General features: G+C 37.6%; 2 protein-coding genes across 5 annotated transcripts; one reads left to right on the forward strand and one right to left on the reverse strand.

The window, feature by feature from the left end:
• Positions 1-163: 163 nt before the first annotated feature.
• Positions 164-2,393, forward strand: id2b (inhibitor of DNA binding 2b). Its single transcript, XM_077220893.1, has 3 exons — positions 164-593; positions 855-903; positions 1,873-2,393. Exons 1-2 carry the CDS (start codon positions 258-260, stop codon positions 897-899), a joined length of 381 nt encoding a protein of 126 aa, XP_077077008.1. The 5' UTR covers positions 164-257; the 3' UTR covers positions 900-903; positions 1,873-2,393.
• A 466-nt stretch (positions 2,394-2,859) lies between these two features.
• On the reverse strand, positions 2,860-27,024 carry kidins220b (kinase D-interacting substrate 220b). 4 transcript variants are annotated; one of them, XM_077220874.1, is made up of 30 exons: positions 26,824-27,023; positions 24,718-24,871; positions 24,525-24,623; positions 22,289-22,387; positions 22,084-22,182; positions 21,846-21,947; positions 21,451-21,549; positions 20,973-21,170; positions 20,772-20,870; positions 19,032-19,130; positions 18,852-18,950; positions 18,583-18,760; positions 17,784-17,948; positions 17,406-17,585; positions 17,078-17,243; positions 15,941-16,092; positions 15,541-15,830; positions 15,273-15,413; positions 14,205-14,442; positions 13,304-13,392; positions 12,834-12,978; positions 11,790-11,952; positions 10,607-10,785; positions 9,027-9,247; positions 8,041-8,163; positions 6,895-6,927; positions 5,740-5,877; positions 5,557-5,655; positions 4,713-4,943; positions 2,860-4,625 (listed from the first exon to the last, which is right to left on the reverse strand). In XM_077220874.1, the coding sequence occupies exons 2-30, from the start codon at positions 24,847-24,849 to the stop codon at positions 3,492-3,494; spliced, it is 5,190 nt and encodes a 1,729-aa protein (XP_077076989.1). In that variant the 5' UTR covers positions 24,850-24,871; positions 26,824-27,023; the 3' UTR covers positions 2,860-3,491. The 4 variants fall into 4 exon arrangements, with proteins under 4 accessions (XP_077076989.1, XP_077076990.1, XP_077076991.1 ...); XM_077220875.1 differs by having other exon boundaries at positions 6,895-6,924; positions 26,824-27,011; XM_077220876.1 differs by lacking the exon at positions 6,895-6,927 and having other exon boundaries at positions 26,824-27,021.
• Positions 27,025-27,330: the final 306 nt, after the last annotated feature.

A 27,330-nucleotide genomic window follows, 5' to 3' on the forward strand; every position in this document is an offset into this window, starting at 1 on the left:
CACAGATACTCTTCAGCACGTTAAGCACGAGTAAAGAATGCAGAGGATGGAGGAGGTGCTCACGTGCTGCAAATTTGGCCAATGTTGATGCCCTGGTTCACAGAGTGACGTCGTCTCATCGACCAATCCGCTTAATGCTTTGTGCCTTATAACAAACCCAGTTCGGTTGCTATATAAACACATTGACAACAAGCTTCTAGCACAGATCTGTGGGAGAATCGAATGCCCTGATATTAATCTTAACATCGGTATCCACAATGAAGGCAATCAGTCCGGTGAGGTCCATAAGGAAACCCGCCTTGTATTTTTCGGAGCATAATCTCGGGATCTCACGGAGCAAGAGCTCTTCGGACGACCCGCTCAGTCTACTGTACAACATGAATGACTGCTACAGCAGGTTGAAGGAGCTCGTGCCGAGTTTACCGCAGAACAAGAGCGTGAGTAAGATGGAGATCTTGCAGCATGTCATAGACTACATTCTGGATCTTCAGATCGCACTGGACCAGAACCCGCAACAGCAGGTCCACGGACAGAGCCCTCCAAAAATGAGCGTCAGATCACTCGGAGCTGATATCAGCATCATCTCCTTCCAGGTAAAGCAAGTTTTATTAAACATTTCCTGGAGGTAAATATCATAGTGATTCATTTTGGCGTAATGAAAAATGTTATCGCAATTAAATAACCGATGTAAGAAAAAGAAATACATAAAAAGAACATCTGAATGACAATTGTAATATGCATGCTGCAATGTAATTTCCGCATTAATGTTGCTAATTAAAAAGCATGCCATAACCTGAAATGTAACGTGCTGGCAGCTCCACTGAAAATCATTGTTTACTTCTGTTAATTAACAGCCCAGTAACCCTCCAACAGATGACCTCTTAACCCTGTCTCGCTGAAATGGTAAGTTGGATGCTCTACTACACTGTGCTTGATGCTTCCACATGAGGATCTGTAACAGTTAAACTTTTGCACGTGGTGCTGCGCGCACCTGCACATATTTATTATGCCAGTTACACTTTACTTCAAGGTGTCATTGTTTGTGTAATTCTATATTTAAGTAGCCTACTGAGTAATATTAACTTACTATAGGGTTAGGGTATGATTTGGGTTTGTTGCATGTAATTATGCATAATCTACTGTTATTACTATGGTGCCTATGCAACCAAGACACTGTAAAATAAATTGTTACCATTATGCATTTTATGCACTATCTATTTTATATGTTTATTAAGTCATTAAGCATGCTAGCCTATAATGATTAGAACCTCTTTCATTACAATATTTAGAAATATCATTAAACTTTGATAGCTATCAGAATGTACATGGTTAGCTAATCTGTTAAAGTTATGTTTGGTTCGCTCAAAAAAATTCATTGTCATCTTTATTCTCTTATACTTTTCTAAACCTGTTTGACCTTATTCTTTAAAGCACAAAAAGTTAGGCAGAACTCCTTTTGTGGTCCACAGAAACCATGGGGTTTTAACAGCATGATTTGGGACTCTTAATTTTTGAGTATTTTTTTTTTTTCTTTAATAATACGATGTTTGCTAGCTACGTTATTTTAATGTGTAAGTCAAATGCTCATGTAGACTCTAGCGAAATACCGGGCAATCCCATACAGCCCGTGTTTGGTTAAAGTCCGAGGGAAAAAAAGTGAACCTTCCTGTGGCTTCCTCCCTGGCGCCAGTCTGTCCGGATCTCTGTCCTTTTGCCTTCTCTAAACTCTCTCTCTCTCTCTCTCTCTCTCTCTCTCTCTCTCTCTCTCTCTCTCTCTCTCTCTCTCTCTCTCTCTCTCTCTCTCTCTCTCTCTCTCTCTCTCTCTCTCTCTCTCTCTCTCTCTCTCTCTCTCTCTCTCTCAATCTTTTGCAGGTGTTTCGGGCATGGAGCAAAAACAGGGGCTTTTTGTGTTTTTTGTCCCGTGTCATTCGCCTGGATTTCGTCTTGAATGACAAAGGACTTCCCTCAAACGGAAAAGTTTCTGGGTTAGTTATATACGGACTTTCATATTCTTTCTTCCAAAGGAAGATTAAAAAAGACTGGAGATATTTTAAAGGAAACCCGTAATTAAGCAAACAATCTGAAAAAGCAGGTTTTTGTTGTTTTTGCTTTTATGTTATCAAGACGAGCGCCCAGTTTAACAGCTCTAACTCAGTTCGTCAAAGGCTGCGCACTCTGTAAAAATGTACTTTTTTGTTGTTTTCTCTTTCTGCTGAAAATGTGATGTTTATAATATTACAGAAATGTTTATAATTACAACGTAAATGGCACTTTTATACTGTATATAGTTAAATGAGAAGTATGAATTCAGTGTCCTTGTCTCAACTATAGATGCATTGTTTTTGTTTTTCATTTTTGCAAATGCATAAAGCGTATTAACTTATTACCGTTCACTGGCTGTGTGACGCTCTCTTGTCATTAAGTTTGTAATATAAAGACTACACGGTTCAAATTATAAGGGTTTTGGGAGGATGGGTGGTAGGCTACATTAAGAAATATATACTGCCATTAATGTACAACACATTTTATTCTATTCAAAATGTTTGTCTAACTGCTCTAGGGGCACAGAAAACAATTAGATTGTGTAAGACGAATCTTACCCCGAAAATTGATGCAAATTCCTTAAAAAGTCAACCTCTGAGTCATTATATAATTCACACACTGAAAGGCCACTCACAAGTGTTCAGGGTGTGGGATATAATTGTAATGCATGAACTACTGGTGCCACCCATCTGTAATTCAGAGTACCAAAATAAGTTTGCTCTTAGCAAATCATCTCGTGGGAACACAATTCTGCAGTGTGTACAGAACATCAAAATGTTTATTCAGTACTTTCAAACAAAAACTCAAGAAACATGGTTACTGTCAATGCAGGTTTATTTTATTCCATGTTGAAGACAATCATCACAAAACACGTTTTAGTTTTCAAGACGGCTGCCAATTGTACATTTAACCGCTAAGACTAACATCACATGTCATGCAGTTTCTACTGCCTAATTTATTATTGCAGTCTGACACATGCTCGTCACTGCTTACTGTAACTACAGCACAATCACAGCATGCAGGACAACTCAATACAACACATTTTCAAGCCAGACTGGATGCTCATATTCATACTTTTAAACTGAGTTAAGGTAGCTTTATCATGACAAGGTACTACAGTATTTTCCATTACTGATTATTTTCCTACAGCTGTGATTCCAAAATGCTTTAGCCATTCAACTGGAGACATCAATATGTGATTAAGCTAATAATACTGTTTGGAAACTATACAGAACAATACAGAATATATAAACAATACAGAACCATATCAAGGGAGATGATGAGTGGGTGATGATTTGATGTGAATTAAAAACCACTTCAACTACACTTCACATTAAAAAAAGTCACAATAACCACTTTTACACATATTTAATGATTACACCAAACATGCATTGACACCACAAAACATTAACCGGATAAGACCAGACTGCAATAGATCCAGATGTCACCTACAGGATACTTTCTCGCTCTTCTCCGAAGGTGACTGTTTCAGAGGACACTTTAAGGATCTCAGGAGGATCTCCAGGGTTAAGTCCCCTCTTCAGATGCACCACACGGATGTTCTCATTTTGGGTAGTGGTGGAGGTGGTGCTGGATCCAGGAGTTATGATGACATCACTTCCAGTGGTCATGGAGCTGGTGTTGGAGCTATCTCTGGGTTGGTGAACGTTGTTTCCTTGTTGGGCGTTTGTGTTGTTGTTGAGGGTGGTGTTGCTGGGTGTACGGTTGAGGTTATAACTTTTGGAGGAAGGCCAGCTCTCTTCAGGGCTGCTCGCCAGAAGACTGCACTGGTCCTCTGAGCAGATGGACATGCGGGCGATTGCTGGGTCTTGGAGGCCACTCAGACTACTCGGCAGCCCTCGCTTTGGGGCTGAGTTCTCCTCGTCTAGCTCAATCAGATTAGCCCTCTCAGACTGTGACAGGTCGGCCTCTTCGTCTTGCAGGGAATGGTTGGGCGAGCTTTCATTGGAGCGGACACCCGAGTCAGAAGAATCCTTCTTATCTGAAAGGTAATCCTTACCTTTGGATAGAGATCGATCTTCAGCATTGGGCTCAGGTTTCTTTCCATCCTTGAGCAGAGGGGCATTGTCTGACTCTTCAGACTCTTCGTCATCACTAGTAAGTTTCTGGTAGCGTAAACCACCCCCAGCCTTCAGCTTCAGATCGGCACCCTGGAAAAGGCTCACCTTCTCTCCAGACATCTTGCGTCCCAGTAGGGACTTTGATGACCCATGGTCAATCTTCTCATCCTCTTCTGTTATGGGATCTAAAGTGGCCGTGTCTGGCGAGGCGTAGTCGGTATTATCGGTAGTGGACTTGCTGCTCCCTCGTTTTGAAATGGATTTGCGCGAATCCTGGTCACCTGCATCCTTCTTCTTGTCCTCATTGATGGAATGCATTAGCTGGGTAACAAAAGGTGGCACAGGCTTCTCCATTCCTACCTCAATCTGGGCCATGGAAGCAATGTATTCCTCGTAGGCATTGCGATACTCTGCCTGCTGCTTGTCTGTTAGCTTGCAAATTTCATTGGAGGATTCCTGAGAGTTGAGGCTGGACATGCTAGGTGTACGATGAGTTGTGGCCTACAGAAGACAAGAGATACTGAAACAAATGTCTAAAATGTAATGGCTTGAAAAACGGATTGCAAGAACCTGAGAAGAAACACTTACCATCCATGTAGGGTTGGCTTGTCTAGGAGGCTCCTCCAAACCCACATTACTGAGCTCCTCAAAGCTGAGGTTAAAGTTGTACATGGGTGAGGTGTCCGTGTTACCAGTTCCTCCGAGAGCGGATGCTCCTGTGCGCCTGCAAGGTTCTACATGGCCAACAGTGCTGCTGCCTTGCTCACTCGGAGCCTCCTCATGCAGGATCTGGCTCTCCACAAGACGGAGCTCCAACACCTGCAAAACATCAACTTCATTACACCGGTATCTATGGCCAGTGTGAGAGTGTATGAGGCCAATTAACTGTACTGTACTATATCTTAAATTTCTTGATCATGTGCATGTATTATGTATGCCTCACAAGCTTAAAAGTTTGGTTTTGTCTGAGATTTAGGTGTGAACTCTGCTAGGTAAAATAACTGAACTGGATAACATGGAGGAGGTTTAGTTAAATTTGCAAGAATGATGTGTGATTGTCTTAGGAGCATCAGTAAGAATGGTTTCAAAATGGCAAGCCAATCTGTAATGGTCAGCCATGAGTGCCATCTTTTTCCAACAAAATGGTTTATGAACTTACAAATTAACTTATTTATAAATTAACTTATTTGTAGAAGAAAACATTTGGTTAAAAAAATTAAATGTATGTGTGTTACAAATGTATAATAATAAATAAATATAAAAATAACTCTAAATATTATATATTTTAAAGGAGAAATTTTGTATTTATAATTAGCATAAATATTTATTTAAAAATTAAATTTCTACTTTTTCTACCAGGGCCAATGAAAATGTTGCCAAGGCATATAGAAATCTCAAGTACTGTTTATATAAATCAGAGAAAACTACTTACCGTTGTCCTGAAAAGCTGCCAATCTCCAAAATTCATGTTCATCTCTTTCTTCAGCTCGTCAATGTTACATTGAGACAGAACTCTTCCATTTATGTTAGCCTGAAAAATCACAAAATCAGAATGTAGTGCAAAACAAGATATGTTCTTCTCAATGTACACTTTTTCTTCCTCACAAATACACACCTTCTTAATAGTGGCAGTATACTGAGAAAGCAGGTTCTGGTCGATGCCATCGATAAGTCTGACACGCTCACAGACAACATCTGTGCTCATTGAGCTGAGCAGCATTGATGGGGTGCCTGAGACCACCGAGGCAGAGCCCTGGTACACACAACACACAACTATTAGTACCACTCAACTACATCACAACAGTGAGCATATGAAAGATCTCTGAAGCCTTCAGACTGCTACCACAAGAGATAAACCATGCAGATTTTTAGAAAACAGTTAAAAGGGGTTGCAAAAGGTCTTGAATTAAAATTCGAAGAAGGGAGGCATCAAAAAAGGTACTGCAGAGGAAAGTATGCAATGCATTTAGTATGTATTGCTGCCAGCAGGATTTCAAAGAGGCTAGTGCAAATCTAGAGTGATAAGATGGTAAGAAAAAGTTAGGGATACAAATAGTTGTACTCAGAGTTTGTTAGTGCTGGAGTGTCATATCTACCACCATACTTAGCATTAAGTGTTATGTAGCTTTCAAATAGCTACGTCTAATTATAACGAAACCAAACATTGTGACCTACACTACATGGACTTTAAATACAGATCTCTGAAAGTCAGAGTGGTACCTGGGTTCTATACTTTAAAAGTTTTCTGACAGAATACTTAAAAAGTTTAGCATTCAGGCCACGCTGTGTGAAATGTTTATTTCAATGGCTTTTGTGTAAATAGGCATCATTGAAACAGCATCATCACAACGGAAAGGGTAAAGAGACACAGATTGGTTTACTTTCATTTTTTATGAGGACAGAAGCTTGGAAAATCCAGGGGGAAAAGTGAGAATTCTGGGGAAGGAGAAGATCTCAAGTTTAATGTGACCAACTAAACTGTACATGTTAGCATGTCACATGAGTAAATGAGCACTATGTAATGACAGTATTTTTTATATAGTTAATTGCCATATTGTACTTTTACTTTGACTTTATATTAGGCATCTAATCTCAACTTAATTCCTCCTTCTCCACTGTGAGTGTTTAAAGAAATTTGTCCCATAGTGCATGCCGGGGAGTGAATGTTTAGAGCTCTGGAGAGCGTTAGCGTGTGTTTGCGAAAACGTGTGAGGAGGGGCAGCATTAGCAGAGCAGCAGAACTTAAGCCGAGTCTAAAAGGATTCAGTACCTGCTTCTTTTTCAAAGACGGTACCTTACCCTGCTTGAGGAGAGAAAGGAGAGGAGGGAAGAGACAAAGGAGGTGGAAATCGTGAGGGAACCACATTCATGTTGATGAAAGAAAGATGGAGAGAGCGTTTAAACTGGGAGCAAATTAGTCTTTTTTTTCTACAGCATGTGGGAACTGGTGGACTGCGAAAGCCTCCGGTGAACATTAAGGCAGCTGGTGCTTGACGTCAGTAGTGAAGTGTATATTTAAACACTGGCACATTGCTTTTGTTCTCACACAAATAAAGCGTAAAATGGACTTAATGCCAAACACTAGGTATGAAGCACTTTCTACAAAAAGGGTACAAAATAGGGCCAAAAACTGGATTTTAAAGTCTTTAGGTTTATCCGTTTTGTTGAGGGTTAGGGTTATAAAACATCAGAATTTAATAGAGAAAATATATTAAATAACATTTTTAAAAAGCCAAATTTAGTCTAAATAAGCTGCCATTCTGTGAGGTCTAGCTAGTAGGATAAAAAATGTTTAAATATTGAAAATAAAATGAAATCTTACAATTACTTGGTAACAGTGTTGGAACAGTTTTGCAGTCAACAATTTGTGAGAAAACTGACCAAATGAAATATGGGAACAGAGCTGCACGCAAAAAGGTAAATGCGCTATAGATATAATTAGATTTTTTAAATAAAATTATTTAATTAAAAATATTTTTTATTTCAATGAATTGAATAATTAATTAGATTGTCAAAAATATGACATTGTTTGGGACAGGCCAAAATCTCTATTTAAAGGGGGCAGACAAACATTTGATCCATTTAAAACATTTGAAAAAAATCTTTTAATGCTAATTTTAAGCTAACCGTTCTCACAAAAAAAAACCTGGGGTTTGCGACATTTGTGCCTCTAACACACAAAACTGTAAGAAAAAGCATCAAGTATATCTGGAACATGAAAACAGTAAAAAAAATAAAACGATAATGACACATAAGACAAGAGGGAAGAAGAAACTTTAAATTCATGTTTATAAAAGGAAACACTTGAAGAGCAAAGTGCCACCATTAAACATTAGATGAAATATCTAACAATAGTGCTATGCTCTGTTACCTAAAACACCAAGTCTAGCAGCTTTTGTTCATGACTAGTACTTACAGGTCCAATGCTAGGGTCCTTGGGATAGCCAGTTTTAATGAATGGACGTGGAAGAACATGAGGAGGGAAGGAGCTGCCAGCGTATTGCCGTGGCAGCTGGTAAAGATGTTGGGGGAAATATGGCTGGGTGACCAAATGTGGAGGAAACAAAAGTTAGGGAATGAAAATATAACAGAAAATCATAAATAAATACTTGCAAGAATGTTCCAAGCTCAATACAAGGTAAATCATTAAACAACATTTATTGATAATTTCAACTTCTCATTTTAAGGACAATATTGTATCACACTTTTTTCCTTTTCTTTAAGAAAATGTTTTCTATGGTATTTAACATTATGCCACAAATGCTGTCAATTGAGCTTAGCTTGTATTGAATCTGAAAGATTCATTTACATGCAAACATGAGAAATAATGAGGTGTCTAACACTCAAACTCTCTCTCACACAAAGACACACACATTCTCTCTAACATGCTTGAAAAAAATAAAGTTCATTAGGTTGAAATGTGCACAAACGTGTAGCCTCATAAACAGTTTTTTTTTTATACATCGGGGGCTGAACTTAAGAAAACAAGGCTGAACGCAAAACAAAAAAATATAATGAAGCTAAAATGAAGTAAAACAATAACTGAAACACGAGGACAGGGAGATGATTGAAAAATTGTCTGGGTGGGCATGTGGAAATATTTGGCACTGAGGCTGGAATACTTTGAGAGGTGTGTGCTCATCCAAGGGACTTCCCTCATCTATTAAATGAGCCGATGTGCCTGGTAGAGCTCAGCTCCCTGAGGAAAGTTACGTCTAAAACACAGCTGAGTCATCAATCTACACTTGACAATATTTATCCGTTTTAACTGAACCCAATTCACCACAAATGTCCTCCAAAGAGATGACAATAATCTAATGATGTATTAAAACAAAAACAGTTTCTGGTTCGGTGTAACCTATCAGAATTTTCTTTTGCCGTTATTTGTGCAATTACACTCACCCTGTTGTAGAACGGGTGTTGTGGCCCAGCCATGCCGCTGAAATAGGCGCTGTGGGGCTGAGGAGACACCCCCGGCGGGTTATACGGGCCGTTGTAGGAGGCAGTAGGGGAACAGGCCGAAGACTGCTGGCTGTAGACTGATATAGGACGGACCTCCTGCAAAGGTAGCGTGGGATAGGTGACACCACCCATGTTCACCTGCTCCCGTGCAGCACGCACATCTGACAAGAGAATACGGAGATAGAAACTGTGAAAACCATGCTTTACAACATAGAACGACGGTGGAAAATATAAATATTATATCTTTAAATATATCTTTTATTCATTTTCTAAGAGGATTGCCATTTTCAAAAACCTGTTACCAAAATTTGGGATGTGATCGTTTAAATAAAGTTTAAAAAAAAATTTACATGATTTTTTAAAATAATTTTCTTAAGGCGAGACACTACAGGTGAATAGGGTAAAATTTTTAACTAGCAGATATCACCATGAAACTTTCCCAGTTGATTACCTACATTAAGATGAGAAAAAAATGTATTATAAGTTCTCTGTAATTTAATGTTTAAATATGCAAATTATGCATTATCTAATTAAATATGCACTAATTTGTATATATTAAAAAAAAATGAAATCTGAATATTGGATAATGCCAGCTTCTAAATAATTTTTTCATTGTGTTCACATATTAGATGGGAAAAGAGTTACAGAGGGATTTATGGATATCTACTTTTGTTATCCTGTAAATCAGAATATACTGTCAATAGCCTTAAAAAAAAGTTTTTCGCCATGTTTTTTGGAATAAAATGTTATATAAATCAGGCTAGGAATAATATATTTACAAATCCCTCTGTAAATGTCTTCATAATATAACTAGGTACAAGACTGGAAAGTTTGGTGTATATAGGTGCTACTGAAGACTTCGGACTTGGAGTATGAGAGAAAAGTCATTTTGAGAAAACAGGCTTTAAAGATTTAATATTGTAAAATGTGATTGCGCATTTGGACTTAAATCAGCCCATTTCACTTTCACGATTGGTTGCTGATAAAAAGGAAATGACCATATTTGGATCTGAAAGCATTGTACAGGAGAGAGAGAGCTTTCTAACGGTGTACGTGATCACAGGGTGCCGGCAGCGCTCATGGAGCAGCGGGATGATTTAAAACTTTTGATGAATTTATGAGAAATCTACAGACGCAAACAGACAAAGTGAAGTAAAATAAAGACCTAAATGTGTATTTCGGACTTTTTTTCACCACAAGTCTGAAAGAAGACATGTTATTGAAAACAAATATCCCAAAATCTCAAAATTGACCAGTAAAAAATGTTTTTGCCTGCCCTGTCTCGCCTTAAATAAACTAACATTCTTCTTTTAATACACATTTTATTAAAATTAAATAAATTAAAATGAAGCCAGAATGATTAACAAACCAAGTTAACAAATTTAGCCTAAAACATATATTAATTATTTTAACAAAATAAAATGAAATACTGCATGAGTACATGGTTTAACCTACATTAAGGTAGTAATAGTATCAATAGGGGCCAGCTAATGTAGTTAGTTTTAAAGAAAGATGTTTACCTGCAATAATCTCTCTGAGTTTGGGATCTAAATTAACGGTGCAGGGGAGAAAGGTGCGGATGTCTCGAACAGCAAGCACTGGAGTACGGGAAGAAAGGAACACCTCAAAGCTACGGACATCCCCATCTATCTCCAACAATGGCTCCACGTCTTTAGTTGTTGGAATATTCTTGGAGATCCTGTCAGGCAGTACATGAAAGATACAACTTGAGAAACATGAGACAATACTAATATTTTAAGGTTTGTAAAAGTTACTTTAGCATGTGTGGAGCATCCATCACGTTTTTCACTAAAACAATGCAGGCCTTGTGAGAATGACTGTTTCATCTGGCAAGGCTCAATGTAATTTATGCCAGGGTATGTTAAAACCAAAGACATGGTGGTTTTACTGAAAATGAAAATGATGCTGATATAACTCAGCATTAGCAGCACAATATCTTCATTTCATTTTGTATTTCTGGGGCACAAACTGCTTTAAGAGTGGAAGGAGTGTGCAGACAGCCAGTATCAACACAATACAGCAATATTACTGATGGTTTGGATGCCAAACCTCTTCATAAAACCACAAACTTCATATGTTTTCACTTAAACAGACCTAAGGGTTTTCAAAAATGCTCTATAAACCCCTCAAAATGTCAGAATACACCCATGCCCCAAATGCATTTACTTCTCCCTTCATATTGGGCACAACAAGAATTGCACAGTGATGTTACGCTATGTGTAAAGTAAACAAGAGTGCAGTCTTTACATTCCATAATCATTTCATATCTGACAACGATACAAGTCTTTCATGAATAGCATCATCTGACTAATCACCATAGGGAAGCCTATCTAATGATCGGGCCTGCTTTCCTTGGCTTCAACTGACATTCTGTGGCGTCCCATTATTTGTTTCCAGGAAGCTTCCCAAAGGAGACATTTTTCTCTAGGACCCTAATGGACTAACTAACAAACTACATGCAAAAAAAAAAATCATTACATGAGAGTACTCTGATAAAATCATTTTTTGTACAGATTAACAACAATCTCAAGTTGTTGATCTCAAGTAAAAAAGAGGCATGTATGATGTTTCTGAGAATCTGTTGACATTCTGAAAGGGCTACAAAACTACTGTGATAAAGTCTGTGGATAGAATTAGTATAGCATCATATGATAATTAAAATATTTCTTTAAAAACCCCTACCTTTCATTGATGGTTTTCAGAGTGTTCTGATCTGGGATGCCGTCTGTCTCTTCTAGGTACAATATGAGCCAGGATGTACGATATGGCCACTGCTCAGTCAGGTTGATCCAGGACGCAAGCCGGTCCCAGCTAAAACTTATCTGATTGGCTCTCAGCAAGCGGCCTAAACAAGAGGAGAGCATTTCATGAGTACTTAATGTTCAGATTTGATAATATCATATAGATTTTAAAAATGTTGTTGAAACAAGTCTCTTATTCTAACCAAGACTGCATTTATTTAATCTTAAAATACAGTAAGATTATGAAATATTATTACAATTTAAAATAACTATCTTATATATGAATACATGTAAACATTTAATTTATATCTGTGTTCCTGTGCTTCATTCTAATATGATGTTTTGGTGGTTCTTATTATTATCAAAGTTGAAAACAGTTTTATAATTTTTGTAAAATCATTTTTTAATATTATTGTGGGAATAGATCAGAATTTTTTTAACATGATTTTATGATAAATGGAAAGGTCAAAAGAACAGCATTTATTTGAAAAATAAATATTTTGTAACATAAATGTCTTTACTGTCACTTTCGATCAATTTAATGCATCATTGCTGAATAAATTTATTTTCTAAAAATCGTACTGACCTTAAACTTATGAACGTTAATGTAATGCTGAAACATTTATGACTAGTTTTGCCTCTGTAAAGTGACATATTCCAGAGTAAAAGAGATATTCAAAATGGAAAAAATAGGGTCAATAAGAAAAAATACATCATTTGGCTTGTGAAAGGTGGCCATTACTAACCAGACCAAACAGACAAAAACAAGACCTAAATAGCCGTTTGGCAATCGGTTAACATTATCTAATAGCTCAAGTGACGTCTGCAGAAATGGAAATTTATTTCAGAGCAAGAGCAAGTTACTACATTTTTATTAAAGATTACACAGAGAATTTATTTTCTTTGTAATAACATGCAATGATAAATAAGTTTATAAACATGATCAAATCTGATTTGATGTTGACCTTAAAGTGTAAATGCTGACCTGTGACTGAAACTATGTTGAGCAGTCTCCTCATAGTCTGAGGGCTGATGTCACTGAACCAGTCCTCAGTGACGAGCAGTTTTGTGAGGTCAAAGGACATCTGACGCGTAACTGACCTCTGCATCTGCCGACGGCGATAAGTATCCTGAGGAGAGATCAACTAGATTTAAATCAATAGCATCAAAGAATACAGGAAAGGAAATGTCAAGGGAAACATTTGGAAACATTTTGTGATATGACCACATCATATGGTGGAACATAACTCTCATTGGATTAGTCAGACAAACTGCACAAGCGCAGACCATGGGATTGCCAGATAGGATGAACAATTTAATTTGTCTTTGGAGTTCAAATCATCATACTATTGCAAACATCAGATAAAATCATTATCATATAACTTTTAATCATATTCATAATCCCTAATTATTATCATATATGAGAGAAAAACACCAGCATATATATCAGCTTACCCTGCGGTTAAGTGTCGTTTTACTGCCAAACTTGGTCTGGTCGCCCAGGCTGTTCTGGGACAACTTTCTGTCCAACTCCTCATGCCAACCTATATCATTAGAAAATGTTAAGAAAATGGCTTTGCAAGCACCACCAAATTTGCTGCTTGGTTGTGATTTTTGTCATGCAGCATTTTACTTTCAACGAGGATAGAAAAACTACTTTGAAAGTACATGTTAGTCAGAACAGGCTTAGAGAAACCATTATTGGTTAGGCAATATATTAGCATAAAACAATATATTTGGCAACATTTTGTACACTACAATTCAAAAGTTTGGGAGCAGTCATTTAAATTAAAAAACTATAATAAATATTATTATTATTCAGCATTAAATTGATAAAAAGTGAAAGTAAAGACATTTATAATGTCACAAATTATTTCTTTAAAATAAATACTGTTCTTTTTAACTTTCTATTCATGAAAAAAAAACTGTGGTTTCCACAAAAATATTAAGCATCACAACTCTTTTCAACATCGATAATAAGAAATGTTTCTTAAGCACCAAATCATCACATTAGAATGATTTTTGAAGGATCATGTGACACTGAAGACTGGCTGCTGAAAATTCAGCTTTGCCATCACAGAGATAAATTACATTTTAAATTATATTAAAATAGAAAACAGTTATATTAAATGGTAAAAAAAAAAAATTCTCAATATTACTGCTTGTACTGTATTTTTCATCAAATGTATGCAGTGTTGATGAGTCATCTTAAAAAAAGAAAATAAAAAAAACCTTACTGACCCCCAACTTTTTCACAGTAGTGTATATCAAAACACTGGGAAGACTACTAATAGTTAGTCACTATTGGAAACAATAGACGTTTTATTTTCGCCCCTTATCCGATGGTAACACAAACCGTCAGAGGTCCCAGTATCTCCATTAGCAGGAGTTGGCGCACACATCTTCTTTGCACTGCTAAGGCCGCGGCTGTTGAGGAAGACGGGCAGGTGGACAATGTTGCGCATGTAGTCATGGCCGTTGATGTTGGAGTCACGCAGCACGCTATTTAGATTCTGGTTAATGGCTTTAATGATGATGTGAGGATCACTGGCGAAGACAGAGATGAAAGGACCCTTGGAGAACAGCACTCTCACCTGATCAGAAGGACAATTTTGATAGGTTTTTGATATAGGTGATTTGCTCAACACTAAAAACACATTTTATAGAAATGACAGGTGCCATCTTAAACAATTAACTCAATCTAATTAACTTCACATGCAATGGATTCTCAATCAGTATCCAAATATTTCTTTAAATGTATGATCGCATCCTATTTAGAATAGGTCTGCTGAGTCTTGATGTAATTGACTAACTGGATATGGGATGATGCTGGTTACCACTAAAACAATGGTTCTGTTCAGTCTTTGTTAGAATAGCAAAAAAGCCAGTGCTAGGAGACTATTTTCTTTTCAAAGAACTTAAACACCCTGAAGGCATCGCTGCACGACAAATCTGATTTCAAGTTTTGTGAGATATTTCATGGCTTAAGACAATTCAAAAGTAAGAATGTTCCAGAAATAGATGGATGTGTTTCACAAACATTTACCTTTACATTTCACAAACTAACTATTTTAGTATTTATTAATATTTTCAATTAACTTACATTTTTTAATTTTCTGTTGTCATTTAAATTTTTGCTATTTTGTTATGTGCTTTTGTCATTTTTATAACTTTTTTTTAGCTATATCTATCTTTCATGCATTTTTATTTCCGTTCTAGTAATTCTTATATTAATTAAGTACTACTGTTTGAACTTATTTTATTTCAGTAAGTTGCAAAGGTAACATTTCTAATTTTTGTTTTATATTGGATCTAAAAATTGATATTTTAATTTACTTCAGCTTTATTTAAATGAATGAAAATAATATCTAATAGTTTTACTTAACATTAACAACATGTTTTGCGCAAAACTGTTGGTGCTCACCGTGTCTAGCATCTGTAGCACTTTGTCCTGTTCACAAGAGTCTAGACCATCAATGATGACCACTAGACGTGTCTGGTTCTGGGTAAAGCCGTCTATAGTCTTGGCCATCTTAGCCATGAGCTCCACTTCATTCTTCAAGACCTAAGAAAAAAGTATTAGAAAGACTAAAATGTCAGAAAGAGATTAACAAATTCACCCTCTGTGACACTGTGTATAAACACGACTATGTAGCTCTGAGTATAGGTTACCCAGAAACCTGTCAACTAACCTTCATAAAGCCCTCACTTTTCAGCTTGTGCATCTTGTTGGCGGCACTGTGCAGCCTCTTCCTCTGGGAGTTCAGCACTGAGTCTGTCACCTGCCACCAGGTGCGACAGTTAAGCAACAGAGCCAATCCAACAACACTCGCCATGGAAACCAGCACTGCGTTCACTGTCTGGTTTTGCCCATCCACTTTGAAGACAGCCAGCAGGGCCATTCCCACGATCAAGCAGCCCAAGATGAAGAGGAAGATGACAAAGGATGGGATGCAACATGTCTTCTTCCACTTCTTTTTGCCTGAGGGTAGACACGGTCACAACAATAAATTAAGGTAAATATAGATATATCAGTTGCCCTATAGATCCTGAATAGTCGTGAATAGTCGTGAATGGTTAAGTGGCCTTTACCTTTAGTGTCCTCAGTTTTGAAGACTCTAAAAAGTCTGGTGGCCAAGAAGCCGAACTCTCTCTCACAAGCATCCGAGAGAGTAGCGATCATTTCAGCCATGGACGTCTCCCCACCCACACTGGATAACCGGTTATAGTCTGTGAACAGAAACCTGACAGAAAAAAAGTGTTAATTAAAAACACTTATGTATATATGTATATTTATATATTCTGACAGGTCGACTGCCAGCCCCTTATTATCACACCACCCTGTCACTTGAATCGCCAGAGTGTCTGTCGTTTGCTCCTCCCACCACAATATATATATATATATATATATATATATATAGTTCTTGAGCAGAAAATGGAAAATAGGACACCACTGTGTGATTTTGACTACGATTTGTCCTCTGATTCTAGGCTAAAATTTGAAGTCTTTGATCGTTAGTTTGACGTGTTCACCGACAGCCGATTAATGTCCGTTGCGATCAAATTTTACTGTCAGAAGATTTGACTCACAGTCCTGCAGTGTGACTTCTCCTACGCCGACTGTCAAACGGTCTTTGTTTTTCAAAACAAGCTATGACCAAAATGAACGTTAGAGATTTCTTTGTAGCCACCATTTAAATCCAGAGTGTAATGCAGCTCACTATCACCGAACGTGTCATGGATTGATGACGTAAAACCCCGCACAAGTTTTCTTGTACGCCCATTTTTAACACGTCTTGACTGTCGTACAGTCTGACATTAATGACAACTGAGATCTTACAGTGTGACATGGCTTATAGTGATCATCATGTTCGTACAGTCTGACAAGCAACAATCGTAAAGGACTATTATAAATCACACAGTGTGCACCCGGCTTAAGGCAGGGGTCCCAAACTCAGTTCCTGGAGGTCCACAGTCCTGCACAGTTTAGTCCCAACCCTCCTCCAACCTGTAGTTTTCAAAGAATCTTAAAAGACTTGATTAGCTTGATGAGGTGTGTTTAACTAGGGTTGAAGCTAAAATCTGCAGGACTGTGGCCCTCCAGGAACTGAGTTCTGTACCCCTGCCCTCTAGTGGAAATCAAGGACACAGCACATCCACCCTTTAGGACAGGTCACAGGAACGTAATTTTAATGGTTTTACGGTTTTATGCAGAATGTGGGTAATTACCTGACAGGCAGTGCACGGGTGGTCTGTTCCGGCAGCTCTGGTGGGTTGACGAACATGAGTTTGAGTAGAAGCTCCAGGTATCCAATGTGTCGGGCCAGACGGGTGCTAAGGACCCATGTCCAGTTCCAACTCTCGCCCTCACGCCTGCTCCCAAAGTACACAACCACTGTGTAGAGATACAGAATATACACACATTCACTATACCTTTCAAGGGTTATTAATTGAATTTTGTTTAATTTGATATTATTCATAACTCAATTATGACCAAAAGTACAGATTTTTTAAGAACTTATGCTGAAACACTGAATAATAGACCAGTTTTTCTTACCAAAGAACACATAAAGTAGTGCAAGGATGCTGAGAGAGATGGAGATAGCCAGCTTGGGATCCACAGTGAAGCCGAGCACAAGCGCTACAGAGCCGCACAGCAGGACAGATAATAACACAACCAGCCAGGAAAACTGGAACAACGGCTCCACCTGCTGACCTGCAAATGTCTTCATCTCATCTGAGAAAGAAATATGAAGATTTATCCACCAATAAATATACACCAGATGCAGCAAACTGAACTCTATTAAACATTCCAAGCTCAGAAATAGCTAAAAAGCTAAGTGGGTACGTGCTGTACATGACTAAACTTTGCTTTAAAATATCCTTTTCAGGTCACTTTCCTTGTTTAATTCGAGTGATTTTAAATAACGCTCACCCTCTAGTTTCTTGAGCAGGAAGGACTTGCCACTTCCCCACTGGGCGTACAGACCCACACAGATGGGCGGCTGCATGGTGGGCTCACTCAGGATGTCTGCCAAAGCACTGCTGTACAGGTCATAGCCCAGCATGTCCCCATCTGACTCTGTGGGGGACAGATGTCCTAAAGGGGACAACATAGAGAGGGGCAAAAACACACACAGGTCATTCATAACATACACAGTGAATGTAGTATAATTTAATGCCTGACATGCAACTAAAGTAGTTAAAAACATATGAAGGTTCAGAACTAAAGAGAGCAAGTCTCTGGTTATTGTAGATCATTAAGACTGTGGAGAACAAAGTGGACAATAAAGAAACAAACATACAATGCAACCTGTTTGGCCAGATTCATGAACAAATTACTCTTACGTGTCAGTTCTTTTTATTGAAGTGAACTAAAAACAAAGGGCAACTACAGTGCAACTTTATTGACAAAATTAATGACTCTCAGGCGGTTCTTTAAATGAACAGTTTAAAAAGATGAGTTAATGATTTGAAACAGTCTGAAAAACTGCCCTGTATTTGCAGAGAGAGAGAATTTCTATGTAAGCAAAATAAACATTATAACTGAAATAAACCCAAATGTATGAGAAATAAATAAAATCAGAAAAAACTCAAATGAATCAAAATGGAATCAAATAGAATCTTGTGAAACAGAATGTAATTGAATCAGGAAATATGTACTGATACCCATTCCCAATGATGAGTATTTATCAATAGTTGAGCTCATGATGGAGATCTAATCCCAGACTTACGGGCTCCAAAAATCTGGGTGAGGATGCTCTTCTGGTGACTGCAGTCGATGTTATAGGGTGTCTCTCCAGCCTTGTTGGGCCGGTAGAGGAGGCGGCCATCTTTAGGGTTACGGAGGAGGAGCTCAGCCAGCCTGCGGCTCCGTCCACGTATGGCGATATGAAGAGGGGTGTCCCCTTTCTGTAGCCAAAGAGAGCAGAGACTTAAAGTGCAATATAGTCTCATCATGTGAATGTAAATTATGTACATGAAATTGTGACTGATGTTTTACCTTGTCCACTGCCGAGACTTTGGCCCCTTTGTCCAGCAACAGCTCCACTATTTCTATGTTTCTCATCTTGGTGGCTTTGATTAGTGGTGTCTCAGAATCCTAAATACACAAAAATAAAGATTAAAAACTAGCTCATAACAGTAAAACAATCTCTTGAACATGACTCTTTGTGTTCTTTACTTTAGTGGTGGTCTCTGTGTCTGGATTGCACTGCAGTATGTCTCTAACCATGGTTGCATTGCCTTTCTCTACTGCCCAATAGAGAGCGGTCTTATTTTCCTGTAAAAAAACAACAACAACAACAACAGTACAGTCATTTCAATTTCCCATAACCTTTATACATCTCTCATTTGTTGTTTCTAGTAGGGCTGCACGATTAATCATTTTAATCCTGATCACAGTTTCTGCTTTTCTCGATTAATTAAGCATAATCATTTGCGATATTGACCGCTGGTAAGGAGCATTTCAATTATCTTGCACTGGAACCAAGCCTACACAAGCTTTTAAACTTGAGGTTGCCAAAAGTCAAATGTCTGAATCCCCCAATCAGAGCTTTTCACTTAAATGGATTATATATTTTCCAAACAGTCTTTGATAATCTGAAACATCAACAAACATTTAGGTTGGAGTTTACTGATCTCCACAGTGATATTCTGCTCAAATAAAAGTTTAATATAGTCAGTATTCCTTCACAAGGTCTAGACTACATTGTTTGCGAATGTGTTTGCTGAATAAATGCTCTTATTCATCCTCTATGCTAGAAAATAATTTTTGTTGTTTTAATAATAAAAACATTAACATAGTTTGCAATTATTGGAATGAATGGAAAAAAATGTAAAGATTGTGTTAATGTATATTATAAATATATTGATTGGAATTGGCCAGTTTTTGCTCCAAACACATGATCGGCAACTGGACTTTTTTTCTTGTGACCGATCTCTGCTCCGGACTTGTACACAAACTGCATTGCAATCATTTCCCAAAATGTAATTTGTGTGGCAATATTACTAATTTTGTAAACAGAACGTAAACACAGGCCAGAGACTGGACAAGCTGAAGACGGATGCAAAGAGAACACAGACGCGCCAGCAGGGCAAATACTGTACCAGGCACAGCAAGCTCACTATCCGCAATGCCGAAATGTAAGAAGAAAAAAAAATATTGAATTGAGGGTGGGGGTTTATATGGATGTATCTCTTGCTTGTAAAAACATTGGAATCAGAATACATTTCTCTACGTGCCGGTGTCCGTGCTGGTGTCCATGCCGGTGCCAATGCCCGTTTTGGCATGCCCTTCGCATTATACAGTGAAGTCTAATGTGCCGTGGGAGGACGGCGATGAGTGACACCTGCGCGACGCACCGGTCTCGTATCTCTCATGGAGGAGCGGAAGCATAAAAGGAGGATCTATGTAGTGTTTTATTTTTATATTTGTCCATTTAATTTCTTTCCTGAATGCTTCTGTTAAATACACCTACTGTGGCTGAAAAAATAAAGCACAACTGGACTTTTAATTTGTATATTATATGTTGTGTATATGTAATGTGTATCTTTGTTCTTATCTTTTAATAACAAAGAAAATAATGACAAAGATTTTTAGGTTCGCCACTTTGGCCTAAATGTCTAAATAGGCACTATGTTTAAATAGGGTACTGCTTGGCTGTACTGCTTAGTCACTTGCAAACTAGTAAAACCAACAAGAAAAAGAATTGTGATAAAATCATAAATTGTGATTTTCCTGAAATAAATTGTGATATGATATTTTTGCCATATCGCCCAGCCCTAGCTGATTTTCTCTTGTTTTATGATGAAATGTAAAAAGAAAATTGTCAATAATTGATCAAATAATCGTGATTATCTGTTTAACTATGCAGCCCTAGTTTAAAGTATTTTAACGTATATGATGTAACAGGCATGTTACCTGGCCTCTAATGTCGATGTCTGCATACTTATGCAGTAGTGCCCTCACAATCTCAACATGTCCACCTCTCACAGCTCCAATCAGCACAGTGTCTCCACTCTAGAGGTTTAAAACACAACACACAATGAAAATACTTTCTCATCCACTATATCAGTTTTTACAAAGATCCGTTTGTAAGGTTTATTGTGATGTTCAACCCACCCTGTCTGGGATGTTGACGTATGTGCCGGCATCGAGCAGGTCCTGCACAATCTCAGTGTAGCCCTCTTTAGCTGCGATCATGAGAGCTGTGTTTCCATCCTTATCAGTCATGTTTACATTGGGATTCCTCTTCAGAAGCTCCTTAACCACCTCTGTGTATCCTCCCTTCACAGCTACGATCAGTGCCGTCATTGAGTTCTTAAGTGGGAAAGATTAACAAAATAAGACAAAAAGGCCCTCTGGCTACAGATGTAATGCTTCTAAATCAGCAGTACATCAGTTTTTCTAGTTAAAACAAAAGCTCTAAAATATTTTATACGGTAGAAATTAAGGGTAAAAAAATATTTATTTATCCTTATCCAGTAAAATCACAAATTGGAAAAGTCATATGGCCTTTGAAAATTGTTGTGGACAAATCGGGAGCCTGAGAGACAAAAAGGCTAAGTGAGAATCACTGTGCTAAATGATGAATACATACCGCCCCCTCCTGGTCAACATCAGCTCCGTTCTCCAACAGGTGCATCACGCAGTCGTAGTGGCCCTTTCTAGCAGCCCAGATCAGTGGGGTGGTGCCATACTATAATTATAAAAAATGCTGGTTTAAAGTTAAATATGCTGGTCTTTACCTTTAATAATTTTACCAGTAAAATTATTAAATGAATATTTCCAGTTTAGCACAAATTAAATCTAATTAAATTTAACAATTAAATCTAACAAATTAAATCTAACAGCAACTGTGGTATGCTGTAGATTACCAGAGAAAGTAATGTTTACTTCGGTTTGTAAAAACAGAACAATGAATTTACAATGGAAGCTTGTTTTCAACCCGGAAAATTCATTTAATCGCAGTCAGGCAGGATTGGTTTAGCTCACCTTATCAGAGCAGTTGACTTTAGCTCCATGCTCCAGCAAGAGTTTCACAATCTCTGAATGGCCTCTACCGGCTGCCCAGATAATGGGGTATACGCTGTATTGCTAAGGTAACCACATCAAAAGTATGATCAGTTTTAATCAATGATTGCATATATTACATTTGGATCCATTATATGATTTGTATGTCTGTGCTTATCTCATATGTGGAAAGGCAATTGATAAGTTTTTGTATCTTTACCAGTCCAGTGGTGATTGGGTTTGCCCCAGTGTCCAGCAGGACCTTGGCCACCTCAACTCTATTTTTATATGACGCCCAAGTAAGGGCGGTCCAACCCCCCTGCAAGACACAAAGCCACCTCATTAAGTTGATAATGTGTTCTTTTTTTAAATGTGATTATGGAACTAAAAAATAAAGCAGATGCATTGCTTTTTGATTTTCTCACCGAGTCTCTGTGCTCAATATAGGCACTGTTTTCCAGCAGCTCTTTCACCACCTCCACATGCCCCTCTTTAGCTGCAGAGGTCAGAGCGGACCAGCAGTCCTATTAAGGAGAGGCACAAAGACGGGTCGCTATGGAAACTATTGAACCACTGGCAATGTCACCATGGGAACAGTGATGGAGCTATACTACAAATAACAGCCCTACAGCATGGTTATAATGGGCACTTCACCTTCTACAGATTATAAATATATAACAAAATAAGTCTGAAAATAAACCAAGGATATAAACAGGCTTCAAGATATTGAATAACTAATAAAGGGAAATGCTATGAAGAAGACTGCTGGTGTCAATAAAGCAAAAGGGTAAAAAGTAAAAAATCAGAAATTCATGTGAATTTTACAATTCACAAGACTAGATCCCTATAATAAATACAGAAACAATACTAATATATTTAATTATTTATTCATTATTTATTTTATTAATAATTTGATCATAGTAGATGTCACAAACTATTTTCTTATAACATTATAATAAGCTGCTGATATATGGCTATCCATAATATGAACATCGATATACCATAATACCATAATATGTACTAGGGCTGGGTAAAAAATATCGATTCCTCGATATTAATCGATTCTCATTTTTACGAACCGATATCGATTTTCGACCCAAGAATCGATTAGTCATCCTGTTTTAATTTGACGAATGAATGGAACATTGTAGCGCGCATCCCATCCAATAAATCGCAATAATCTTTGTGCTTTGTTACTATTGATATGAAATAAAGTCTCAGATTTCAAATTACGTCCATTTTCCATATGTGACCATAAACTCGTTAGTCAGCAAGAAAAATTTACCCTAGAGAGGAGCATTTTGCTGAATATATGCACCATATTCATTATAATTTTTTAATGTTCTTCAATATTTAATGCATGTTTGGATAAATCTGGCAAGTTCTTATGACAGCCACCATTTAAATGTTTATATTTCATATAACTTTCTTATTATAAAAATAAATAAAAGTGTAATTTAAGTTTTTGTATTGTTACAAATAAGTTAATTTTTACCTTCAATATTATAGAAGGCCTATAGGCTACAACTGACTCCCATAGTTTACAGCATTAAGTTAAGAGATTTGTTTTCCTTGAGAAAATTTGCCATGTATTCTACCTGATATCCAAAATAATCAATATTGAATCGAATTCGAATCGAAATGAAATTTGTGAAATTTGTGTCAATACCCAGCCCCAATATGTACTGTAACTTCAGTCGCACTTTAGTTTTTCGCTATTTACTAACTATAAACTATGGAGTTTACTAGGGACGGGACGATTACCGGTTACACTATAAACCACGGTAAAATGTACTGACGGTTAGTAATATCGTTTAAAATTCAATTATCATTAATACCGTGTATGAAATGAGAGCGCGCGTCCGTTGTGATACATGGATGTGCGCTAGGTTATAATGCTGAGTTATAATGCGTTGCTATTGACGACGGTCATTATAAGGAAGGAAATGCCACAGAATAGAATCTTGCTTTAAAAAGTGCATAGAGCTGCTCGTTTTATTTGTTGTTTGTTGATTCTCAAATATAAAACTTGTTGAGATGTTTTCAGTGTGAGCATCAGTTCTTTTTTAACACTTTCATTTTGTTTTAACAAAACCGTGATAATATTGATAATCACGATAATTTCGCTATAATCGTGATATGACATTTTCATACCGTCCCATCCCTAGAGTTTACCTCAATAAACTCCTAATCACTGCTCATTTATAGTTGGTAAGTTTAGGTATTGGGTAGGATTAAGGATTAAGGGATGTAGAATAAGGTCATGCAGAATAAGGCATTAATATGTGCTTTATAAGTACTAATAAACAGCCAATATCCTAGTAATATGCATGCTAATAAGTAACTACATTTACATTACATTACATTTATTCATTTAGCTGACGCTTTCATCCATTGCGACTTACAATTGCTATATATGTCAGAGGTCGCACGCCTCTGGAGCAACTAGGGGTTAAGTGTCTTGCTCAGGGACACATAGGTGTGTCACAGTGGATTCGAACCCGGGTCTCTCACACCAAAGGCATGTGTCTTATCCACTGCGCCATCACCACCCCGTTTCATAGCAGTGAGTTAATAGTGAGAACTGGACCCTAAACTGAATTGTTACTGTAACTTCCTACCAACTCTTATTGTAAAGCAGTTATGTGGGCATTTTCTCACCACATCATCCAAGTTGACGTCTGCTCCCCTTCGGATGAGCTCTTGAACAATCTCAAGACTGCCCTGCTCCGAGGCCAACATCAGAGGAGTCTGTCCATTCTGTCAAAGACACAATGAGAAAGACAGATATTTGATATCTTAACAATCTAGCTGAACATCTTAAATAATGTTTGACTTTTTTGATGCAACTTACATCGCTTCGACCATCCACCTCTTTGAACTTATCTAGATGGGCTTTTACAGCAGCCAGATTTTCTTCCTCCACGTAGCTGAAGAGGTTCTGGATGGCCAGAGTGGTCATCTTGATGGACGTTGTGGTGTCCATGATTGCCAGTACCTAGGACACCCTGAGTAGAAACTCATTTAGTCACTTTCAGTACATAAATTGTGAACAGAGACCTATACTGCATATCAAGATAGGTTGTTGGGAGGATGAAAAAAAAAGTAAATGATATGAAACTCTTTGAGATTAAGTGCTAGAGATGTTAAATTGAGTTTGAATTCAAGTGACAGGTGATACCAGAGCATTTGTTCTCAGTGTAGGCCAAGAACAGACGCAGGCAATGGACTTTAAATGTCATGAAAAAGGAGGCTGGCACAGATAAGCATAACACAGAATAACATTCATTTTGTCCAAACATCTCCACAGACACACTTACTAATAGGCTTTCCCATTTCCCAGAGTTATGTTGAAAATCTGAGTACACCTTTTGTGTTGCGGGTCAAATTTACCCTAATTGGTTTCCATGCTGAGGTGCAAATAACTACAACTAAGAATAAATATCATTATATGTAGGCTACTTTGTATGAATAGCCTAGTATTTATTGCTATTTGTACTTGGTGTGGTAGGTAACTAGCCTCTACCTTTTTGTGTCTGGTTCTCAAATCTTTGACTTTGTGAGGGTAAATATATTAGTCTTTAACACGCTTCAATAAAGGTTTTCTGTTTTTGTTGTTTGTTTGGTTACCTGACTCTTTGCTGTTGTTTGGTTACCTGACTCTTTGCTGTTTTTCAAAGTGCTAAATTGCATGAGAACTTGGTGAATTGGATGGAAAATGGAAGGCGGTGTAATCGATGTAACCAAAATTTGCAGCCTTTCAAAAACACATCTACATGCTTTGCATGCACATTTATGACCCTAAATGACAAAAAGTCGCAAAATGTTAAAAAATAATTGTTTGACCAGTGTTTCAAGCAGTTTAACAATCGAGTGTAGATCAAACTGACCTGCAACACCATAGGAGGGCTAGTGCAAATAATTATCTAGCAAACAGACAGCCTACTCTTATCGACTGCTCAATAGACCACAAACCAATGCAAATATTATTGTATTAATATAGATATTTTACAGCATTTGACCTTTATTTGATGTGCACCAGTATGTGACCCTCAATTTAACCTTCAACACAGGCTGTATAAAAGAGGGGTGGGGGAAACAGACGGGAAGCAACAAACAAATGGACAACAACATAGAGAATATGGCAGCTGAGACAGGAATCCAAGCAGCTTTCAAATCTCTATCTATGAAACATGACACCAAAGTTATTCTTATAAACCACTATGTGTTACAATACACCCAGCACAGCGTCACTCACACTGTCCTCTGCTTTTGTCTGAATGCCTGCAGATTGCTGGCTGTGACTTATGTCTGTCTGCTTTGGAATGGCATCATGCATTATTTATGGCGAGCAAGAGTGGTTCACACCTAGTCTACACAGCAAGATGCTGAGATGATTGACAGCCCTGCAGTTATAAATTATAATGTACTGTACATACTGAACACTATTAGCCTACACATTAAACTAGACAGACAGACAGATAGGGCTAAAAATAAATAAATATATAATGTTAGCCTATTGTGAGATAAATGGGACCTGGGTGAATAAGAGTCCAAAAACAGTAACGTTACATGATATCTGCAAGGTAATGCATATTTATTCTGGTATATTTTACAGTCTTAATATTATTGTACTTTGATATTGAAGAATGTAACGTTAACACTATTTCTAGAAATAACGTTAAATAGGACGGGCAGTGTCTTGTCGACATGTCTGCATGTCTGACTCCCTATGAGAGACTAGCCAATTCATCGCAATCAAAACAACCCTAAACAGATCAACCTTATCAGTATTACATTAGCATTACAAACTACATATTATTCGATGTGAATGTTCAAATACGCTCAATTCTACAGCTTGATGCTCGTTAACATCCAGCTTATGAACTGTCAATCATACGCGGCATCAACGGACAAAAGCGATTTAAACCTGACGTCTGCCTTCAGCTACGAGACGTACCTCACCGAACAGAAACGTTGAAATGCCCTGCTGTCAGAGGGTCCGTTTAGAGATGCGTATTTCTCTCTAGTTTTTCGGTCTACGGAGCTTCTTTCTTCCTATTCACCATCTTTAACACCAGCCATTTTGAAGAAGCGAAGCGCTGTGCTGTTTAAGCTTCTTCCCGGGCGAGTCCCTGACAACACACTGCGTGACGTCACCGCTCAGCACATGAACGCATGTGATTAAATGTGTGTGTGATAGTTTAGTGAGTAGACATATATACACATACTGTTATATATAATGTTAAATTTAATGTCAGTTATATATTATTGATAATGGGGGGTTATGTTTCATTACACAGCACTTTGTAGCCTAGTCATTGTTATAGATTATATAATCTTGTATTTCATCCTCCATTTGCTTTTATTCTTTTTTAGTGCATCAGACTATGAATGTTTCTTCAGCTAGCCTATATTGAAACCTTGACCTTTCAGAAAATAAAATTACAAACATAGGTTACTTTTC

The sequence above is a fragment of the Siphateles boraxobius genome, unplaced genomic scaffold, assembly GCF_051911475.1.
Source record: "Siphateles boraxobius isolate OS27281-9 unplaced genomic scaffold, OSU_SipBor_1 8, whole genome shotgun sequence".
Taxonomy (NCBI): domain Eukaryota; kingdom Metazoa; phylum Chordata; class Actinopteri; order Cypriniformes; family Leuciscidae; genus Siphateles; species Siphateles boraxobius.